Raw genomic sequence first — 9,649 nt, forward strand, 5'->3', positions numbered from 1 at the left:
AATTTTTTAATTCTTTATTTTAGATATTTTTTATATTTAATTAAAATCCTAGATTTTTATAGATTATTTTAACACATTATAGATAGTCTTTCATTTTCCTCTCATCATGTATCTCAATTCTAGTATTCTACCCATCAAAGTAAAGGAAACAAAAATAACAAAATGCGAATTCTTGCTTTCTTCTTGTTTATTCACTATCTGAATATTAGCTTAATGGCGAAATATTATCAGAACAAGAAGCATTATTAGCTATTAAATCTGCATTAAAAATTATCCTTTTAAAAGTCTATCATCTTGGAAAAACACTACTCACCATTGCAATTGGTCGTTCGTCACTTGCTCTTCGTCTTCTCACTCTCCCACTGTCATTTCCCTTGACATCTCCAACTTAGATCTCAATGGTACTCTCTCTCCTCAAATCGGTTTTCTTACAAACCTGCAAAACCTATCTCTCAATGATAACTATTTTTATGGGCATGTCCCGTCTACTCTTTCTCTCCTTACAAAACTCCAATATCTCGACCTAGAACTTAACCAATTTAGTGGCCCACTTCCTTATGACTTAGGATTCTTAAAGAGGTTGAAAAGTTTAGATTTATCAATTAATCAATTACATGGTGAGATACCAAATTCTTTTTCTCTTCTTACAAATTTGATTCATTTGGATTTATCAAGTAATCAATTACATGGTGAGATACCAAATTCTTTTTCTCTTCTTACAAATTTGATTTATTTGGAATTATCATATAACCTTTTACATGGTGAGATACCAAATTCTTTTTCTCTTCTTACAAATTTGATTCATTTGGATTTATCAAGTAATCAATTACATGGTGAGATACCAAATTTTTTTTCTTCTCTTACAAATTTGATTTGTTTGGAATTATCATATAACCTTTTACATTGTGAGATACCAAATTCTTTTTCTCTTCTTACAAATTTGAATCATTTGGGTTTATCAAATAATCAATTACATAGTGAGATACCAAATTATTTTTCTCTTTTTACAAACTTGATGATCTTAAGTCTTGGTCAAAACAACTTACAAGGTTTCATACTTGTCAACATTGGAAAACTTACGAGTCTTCTTTATTTGTTGGTTGCCAACAATAACTTGATTGGAAAAATCACACCACAGATTACAGGTACACTAATCTTTAGCAATGGCTATCTAAATTACATCTTCCAAAATAGTTCGCCATTGCATACATTGAGACTTCCAACTGTTAAATTATCAATTTTTTTGAATTTGCTTGTCACTAATAAAAATATTTTTCTTGTATTATTAAGGTATTTCATATTTTCTTTTTTTTATATAACATTGATTAATGTAACCAATAAAAATATATCAAACAAGTTCTATCGAATTATCTTTAATGTACTTCTTTGATTTTTGATATTTGTATTTTGTATACATTAATAAAGATTATACAAAAAAATATATCAATTATCTCACATCTAATATGCCAACATTGGAAGCATCACATCACAGTTTACTGAGTGGAATTATCCTAACGTGATTACAGGTACATTAAGTTTATAGTTATCGTTTTATTTTTTAAAACAAGATATTCCATAAAGTTGAGTGGAATTATCCTAACATGATTACATGTACTCTAAACTAATTTCTAACTTATTTAAGAAGTCATGTGGTCAAATTTATTTTATTTTTTCTTTTCAAAAAAGATTAAATTTCTTGGTAGAATATTCTTTTACTATGATGTATTTATACATTATTATATGAAGCTACAACTTTCTCTAAATTCTTTCATATTTGTCATGCATTTCAGGATACAATGTCACGAATTTTAAAAACTCTTCTATCTGCAACTTGGTTAATCTTCAAATCCTCTATTTATCTTATAACAAGTTTAATGGAGAAGTTCCTCATTGCTTGGGCAATACTAGTACTCAATTAGTTGTATTGAATCTCCAATCAAATAATTTCAAGGGCATCCTTCCATCAACATTTTCTACTTGTGATTTTTTGGAATATGTAGATTTCACTGACAATCAGTTAGAAGGAGCTATACCTAGGTCTTTATCTACATGTAGAAACCTGAAAGTCCTAAATTTGAGGAACACCAAATTTAAAGATGTATTCCCCTATTGGTTAGGTAGCCTTCCGTCTTTAGAGGTTCTCAGCCTACCCTTTAATAAATTTCATGGTGATATAACCAAAAATTTATCAAAGATTGCAACATCTCCTTGTTCAAATCTACAAATTCTCGACCTTTCAAACAATAATTTCTGTGGTAAGTTGCCATTCATGTACATCAAACAATTTCGTTCCATGATGGATATCAACATGTCTACTATAGGAAGTCCAAGGTACTTAGAAAATGAATTTGGATTTTTTATGTCAACATTTGATATGTCTAATAATCACTTTGAAGGAGAGATTCCAAATTCTATAGGGATGTTGCAAGCACTTCGAAATCTTAATCTCTCGCATAACCTACTTACCGGAAACATCCCTTCATCCATCGGGAACTTGTCATTGTTGGATGGTTTAGACCTATCATCAAATAGGCTTATCGGTGAAATCCCTCAAGAACTTGTTAGTTTAACATTTCACGAGGTTTTTAATGTTTCGTATAATCAACTGGAAGGGCCTATACCCCATGGTAATAATTTTGATACCTTCTCATCTGATTCGTACGAGGGAAATCTTCAATTGTGTGGAGCACCATTACTTGAATGCAAAAACAATACTGTTGTGCAATCTTTGAACAATGATAATGTGGAAAAAAAAACAGAATTATCGATGTGGAAAGTTGTAGTGATTGGATTTAGAAGTGGTACAATAGTTGGTTTGGCTTGAGGGTACTACATATTGTCAGTGGGGAAGCCTTTTTGGCTTTTTAAATTGTTGAACAAGATGGAATGGGCTTTACTTGATTTTCATGACCACCATTTCAGTAGAAGAAGTAGAACAAGAAGAACAAAGAACTCAAAAGTGATCATCTATCTGAGAAACATTTCATTTGTAGCAAGAAGTAGAGTATGATGGAATGGGCCTTTTTGGGTTTTACTAGAATTTGTAGCATTTCCTTTTTTTTTCACTTTACTTTATTTATAATTATATTTATTCATAATTATATTTTGTGATAATAACATTTCTTTTCCATTAAAAAATATAAATGTGTGCCAAATGGTTGAATGTGATAATCTATCTAAGAAAGTAACATTTAATTTCATGAGATGTCTATAAAGCATAAAATGTCATTCCACTGCATTGTTAAGTTAGTTGATTTTGTTTTTCCGAGTTTGATCAATAAATTAATTTTCAGCTTTTACTATATTTACAATAACACAACCCCGACCGTGGGTGTAAGCGAGGAGTGTTGCCGCCTAGCTAGGGTCCAATCTTGAAAAGGGCCAATAACTTAAGTCACCATTAAATTTAATCGTCATTTTCAAGTTGGGAGAAGAAAATAAAATGTTAGATTATTATTTTCCTATTTTTCTCTCACTCTCATTTCATCTTTCCTTTTTTCCAATTAATCGTACATTAACTCTAATAAAATGATAAAAAATTTTCCAAAACATCACAATTTTCAACCGTTAAAAGTAATCGTAGTCTTTACCCAGAAATGGTCACACAATGCCATAGATAAATAACAGACTTTTTTTTTGTTCTTCAGAGTTTGCCATTTTATTTCTCGTTTCACTATTCTTCTACAAATTTTAATAATCCAAATTCAAGAAAAAGATTAAGCAACCAAAGAACCATAACGATATTGTTATTTGTGCCTTTATTTTCTTGTTGATTAAGAGAAATAATTTCTCCTTTCTACTTTACTTGTACCATTTGTTTTTTCACACTTTTCAATATACGAATTCAATCGTTAATATTTCTATTTATGCTATCAAAAAATTATGGAAACTAGAAATTAATGAACATAATATTGAATCGAAACAATTCAAATAAGGTTTCATATGACTATGTTTTAATTTATAAATTACTTATAATATAAAAGTGAGTTTGCTTAATGAATAGTGCCGAAATCAAGTGAAAACAAGGAATGACTTCTTGCCTTGTTTTGTCAATTGGAATGACTTCTTGAGTGCTTAATTTAGAGGGTTGATTTGATGGGTTAGAAAGGGATTTCTTAATGGAAGATATTTTATTCATTCTAATTTTGGTGGGACATCTAAAAGAAATTGGCATGACTTTTATACAGAATTGATTTTAACTTATGAATTTGTTTAAACTATTTTTCTTTTTTAAAAAGGTGAATTTGAAATAATGAAGTTTATAAATTGTTGTTGTTCTAGTGGTTTTTTATTTTTGGAAGTACTTTTACTGTGTAGTCTCTTTTTATTTATTGATGTTAAGTAGTGATAATCAAATGAATTCTTGTATTAAGTTTTATAAAATGTGCTATTTTATTTTCAATTTTTGTTTGCCAAGTCGTAATATCATCTTGTAAAAGTCATCAGTCTAGTGTCCCGTACAAAGTTATGATCCGAGTGGAGAAGTAGCAGACATATCATACCCATTCCCATCTTGTATAATCTATTTCAATCATAGAATATAATTTCATATCATGTTGAGTTAATCAAAATGTATTATTTGGATTGCATTGAAATTATTTTGTTATTTATAACTAACTTGTAGTGGTTAATACTAATAAATACTGATTTTTACCTAATTGAATTTATATTTACTAAAAACTCAGTTTTAATCAAATTTTAATGATTTGCACTTATTTTATAAGAAACTGAATGTTATTGCTTGCATATTATTTTTCTCATTCAAAATTACTAATTTAATGTGAATTACTAGTGAGTAAAAAAAATGTTATTGACTAAAACTGGATTTTTACCCATAAAAATTACTAACTAATTTTTACACATTAAACTGATTTTTTTCTATATAAACTAATAAATTTTATCAAACTTTAATTATAATTACTAAAAAATATAAATTTATGATAAATCCAATAAGTTCTTAATTAAAAAATCAAAATATCAAGAAGTTTGATAAAGTGGGAATGATTATATAAGAACATATCATCATGATTGGGGGCCGTTTGATAAATCTATTACAATGTTTTTTTGGTTGTAATAAAAATAAATAAAAATAGATTCAAACCATATAATAAAAGTTAAAAATTATGACCCTTTGATTTTGCTATACAATACAATAAATCTCTCACTTTAATTTCGATTTTATCAATATAGCAGAAACAAAAGAGAAGGAATTTTATCAATGTAGCAAAATCAAAGAGACGGAGGAGTACATGTATCCTCAATATCCTCCCTTAAAAATTTTTAATAAAGAAAAACTTTTTTGTATTAGAGTCAGACTATTAATTAATTTTCAATATTCAATTATATAAAAAATTTATTATTTCTCACTAATTAATACAATAATCAATCGGCTACTACTATCATACAATTAACTAAAAGTATTGAAAAATTCCATGTGGCACCCTCTCAGCAAAAATTTTCCACATGCAATAATTAAATTGGTTAATTTCTATATTTATTGAACTACATAAGGTAAAGTTAATTTTATTCTATTACATATTATTATATTTTATTATATTTTTACTATATTGATTGTTTATATTAATAAATTAATAAATCAAGACATTAAAAAATAATATATTATTTGTTTTACATATCTTAACATAAAACTTAAAAAATAAGAAATTAAATTTATTTTATAAAGTATTCGTTAGACAGCGGTAAATTGTGGGTTGTAACTTTAAATTAATATTTTTATACTTTTATTTATCTATTTTTTTGTGTTTTTTTATAGTGTATTATAAAGTATTCTACGTCCTACGAAATTAATCTCAAGTATATATTTTGTGCAAATCAAGAAAAGGGAGGAATAATAATAAAAAAAATACTCCCTTCATTCCACTTATTTAACATTATTTGCTATCTCACTCATTTTAAATTATTTTTATTTTTGGACAATGGTCCACACTTTTTTTTTTATCTCATCCATACATGTAGACCTGTGAAAACGGTCGGTCGGTCGGGTTTTGGGTCGGATCAATTTCGGTCGGGTCATTTTCGGGTCGGGTCAGTTTCGGATCAGGTCAGTTTCAGGTCGGATCACTCTGGGTTTCGGGTAGGTTCGGATTGACCCAATGGGTTACCATAAAACATTAGAATATCCAATCGACTAATTCAACATAAAAAAAAATCATTAAAATGTCTAAAAAAAATCATTAGAGAAATTACATGTACGATTTTCAAAAAATAGTTGGTATGTCAAGTTCATTTAAGTGCAAGAAAAATAGGGGAATTAATACTTATTTTGAAAGACTTGTAAGATACGCGCTTTATAAAAGTTATTTTGTTTATTATAATTGTAACGTTAGATAAAAATGACGTTAAAATTATATTCACAGTTTTCATGTTGGAAAGATATACAACTAACTAAGCACTTATTTCGTCTTATAAGATACGCGTTTTATAATTTAGGGTAGCGACATTCGTTTTTTGAAAAGCTCATTCAAACGTGCGAAACGTTCGTATAAATTATATTGATTTGCTTACTGAAATGTAGAAGAATTAAAAACTCATTTGACTGATTTAACAAGATACATGTATTCAATTAAGATGATTATAACGTCCTGTTTTTAAAGAAAAATAATTACGATGGCTAAAAAGACGTTAAATACGTGTTTTTTGAGATCTATTGATGAGTTTTAGGGTTCAAGTGATATACTCAATATGTTGAGATACTTTGAAAACTAAAATTTTACTTGAAATGAATTCTAACATTGAAATTACTCTAAAAATTGATATTAAATCTGTCAAAACGGGTCGGTTTCCGGTCGGGTCATTTTCGGTCGGGTGATTATCGGGTTGGTCATGTTTCGGACTAAGTCGCTTTCGGGTCGGTCGGGTTCGGGTTTTGTCGGGTCGGATCCCGCGTTCATTTTCAGGTCGGAACAAATTTTCCCAGGTCTACATACATGTTAAGTCTCATTTATTAATTTTTTTCACACAATTTATTTTTTCTTTAATTAATATAAAATATCCACATTTTTTTAAAATAATCAATTTCTCTTTGCCACTAATTTAAAGGGACGGAATAGTATACTTTCAAGGGAAGTGAAAAAAATATGACTATTATTAATTTGTTATAATTATATTGACTATAAAATTTTAACGTGTAAATTTTAACTTGATAAAGATAATATATAATTATATCGTTGTTTAAAAATCATTATACTCCTATATCTTAATAATAATAATAATAATAATAATAATAATAATAATAATAATAATAATAATAATAATAATAGTAATAATAATAATAATAATAATAATAATAATAATAATAATAATAATAACACAGTGCATTAAACGGATTTCTATATTAGTACTAGATAATATACTTGCTCAAAACATTTGAAGGCTAAAGCTACATATTACTAGATATTTAGTACAAGTCTACTCAATATGGAGAAAATTATTTATGGAAACTAAGCTAAAATAGTGAAGCTCAATAGAGGTAGATTTAAACGAAATTGTGTATGAAAATGCTCAAATCATTATTTCCTTCATTTGGGAACAAAAATATTAGATTACAAGAGTAAATAACACATATCATTTTCAAAACTAATGCTAATATTCTATTAAAAATAAAGGGCAGATGAAATTTGAACCCATGACTTTATATTACATTGGCGTTGACGCCAAATATCATATAGAGTAACCAAATCAACAAAACTTTAATATATGTATATATAGAGTAACCGAATATCATTTTCAAAACTAATGCTAATATTCTAGTGACGTTTCTCATAGATGTCACTATAGACTATAGTCAAAATTATATTTGCAGCTAAAAACCAAATAAAGTGTTGCTAAATCACTTTATTGTGAATTTTAAAATAAAACCAAATAATTGTAACACTAAAATATAAATTAATGGTATTTTTTTAATACCATTAAATCTAATATCGCGAAAAGTTAAATATGTTGTAGTGGGTCCAGTTCAACGTTACCAGATTGAAAATACAATGCGATGCAGGAATGAAAATGAAAATGCAAAATATTAGTTTATTGCTTCGGAAACAAAGGGTTCATATTATTTTAATCAGTTTTAGATTGAAATATTGTTATTTAAACACTAATTTGGAGTTTGGGGAACGAAGGTTTAGAATTGTTAATCTAGATTTATAGGGATTATGTTTCAAAAATGAAAATTGTAATATTGTAAAACTACAACTTGTGTGGTGACAAAAAAGGTGGGTGGTGACAAAAAAACTAAACCTATTAAAATATGTCGACTTTGCAATTTTAAGCCTACTGATAAATTTTCAGTTAAATATAATTTATTATCCAACTAGCCCTTAATTTATTTTTTAATATTTAAAATATTTATTCACTCCATAAAAATTATCAAAATAAGTACACTTTACCAAAATATTTAAAGCTTTGATTTACAAGTCTACTAAAACCTATGTCAACCATATTACTAAAATTTTAAACAACTTTAATGGATCATCATCCACGTTAGAAAACTTTAGCTACCAAACGTACCCTTTAATTAATTATTTATTATTTAAAATTTTTTATTCACCCCACAAATTTATTAAAATTACCCAAAAGATTTTAAGCTTCATATTACAAGTCCACTAAAATTACCCAACTCAGCTTTTACTAAAAATTTTCCACAATTTTATTGGAGTAACATCCACGTTAGAAAACTTTACTTGTAGAAGTCGAAAGGAGCATCATCCACATTTAGAAAACTTTTGGGATATGACTTGAATTAAAGATCTCTAATCAATATAAATTAAGCTTATTCAAATTTATAAATAAAAATAAATAATGTAAAATTATTTTTTAATTTTTTTTTGATATGTTGTATTGTTTGAGGAAAAAATCCACCCTGCAAGGCGATTTAATTGATGGAAGATTCGTCAATTGTGCCACTGATTGGTTTTTGTTTTAAAACATTGGTTTTTTACTTGAAAGTTGACTCTTTTAAGTCAAAAAAATTCAATTTAGATTATTCGATTTATAAACGGAATTCTATTGAACTTTCTACAGAAATTTTGATATTTAAAATTCTTGTAAATTTTATTTTTAATGTTGTTTTTTATATTTTAAACTCTAATAATTAAATATCTTGATAGATGTTTAGTGGAAAATATAGTTAGTTAAGTAACTGATTATATTGTCGACATAGTAGCTTGATATAAGTATTAAGCTTTCGTATTAATTTAAGTAATTGATTAATATCAGAGTGTTTTAAAGAGACCCTTTAACAATGCTAATTTGAATATCATTATGTATATATAACTCTAAAACTTCATCTGCATTTTTTATAGTACTTTTTCCTTATTAGCTTATAAAATATATGAACACATGTTTCACTTTTCAAAAATATCATTGATAGAGTGTTAATTTTTTTATTGTTTAAATAAGACAATACTTTGCGTATCTAACTCAATAGTTAGAGCAGTTCAAAAGTGACACGACCCGAAACCGAAAGTTAATCGACCCGAAAATATGTTTCTTTCTTAGGTTTATCGAACCGACATTATCCGAACCGATTTACGACCGAAAATCGTAAAATCGAACCCGAACTGCGATCGATTTTTATAACCGACATATAACCGTCATACCCGACCCGAATCATGCTCAAAACCGAACTTGATCA

General features: G+C 27.3%; 1 protein-coding gene across 1 annotated transcript; it reads left to right on the forward strand.

Moving 5' to 3' along the window:
* Nucleotides 1–256: 256 nt before the first annotated feature.
* Nucleotides 257–3,895, forward strand: LOC130807678 (receptor-like protein 20; the record flags this gene model as incomplete). Its single annotated transcript, XM_057672979.1, has 2 exons — nucleotides 257–1,145; nucleotides 1,791–3,895. Coding segments are annotated over 2 exons (1,923 nt in total), but the record flags the coding sequence as incomplete, so codon positions are not given.
* Nucleotides 3,896–9,649: the final 5,754 nt, after the last annotated feature.

Source organism: Amaranthus tricolor, chromosome 3, assembly GCF_026212465.1.
Source record: "Amaranthus tricolor cultivar Red isolate AtriRed21 chromosome 3, ASM2621246v1, whole genome shotgun sequence".
Classification (NCBI taxonomy): Eukaryota; Viridiplantae; Streptophyta; class Magnoliopsida; order Caryophyllales; family Amaranthaceae; genus Amaranthus; species Amaranthus tricolor.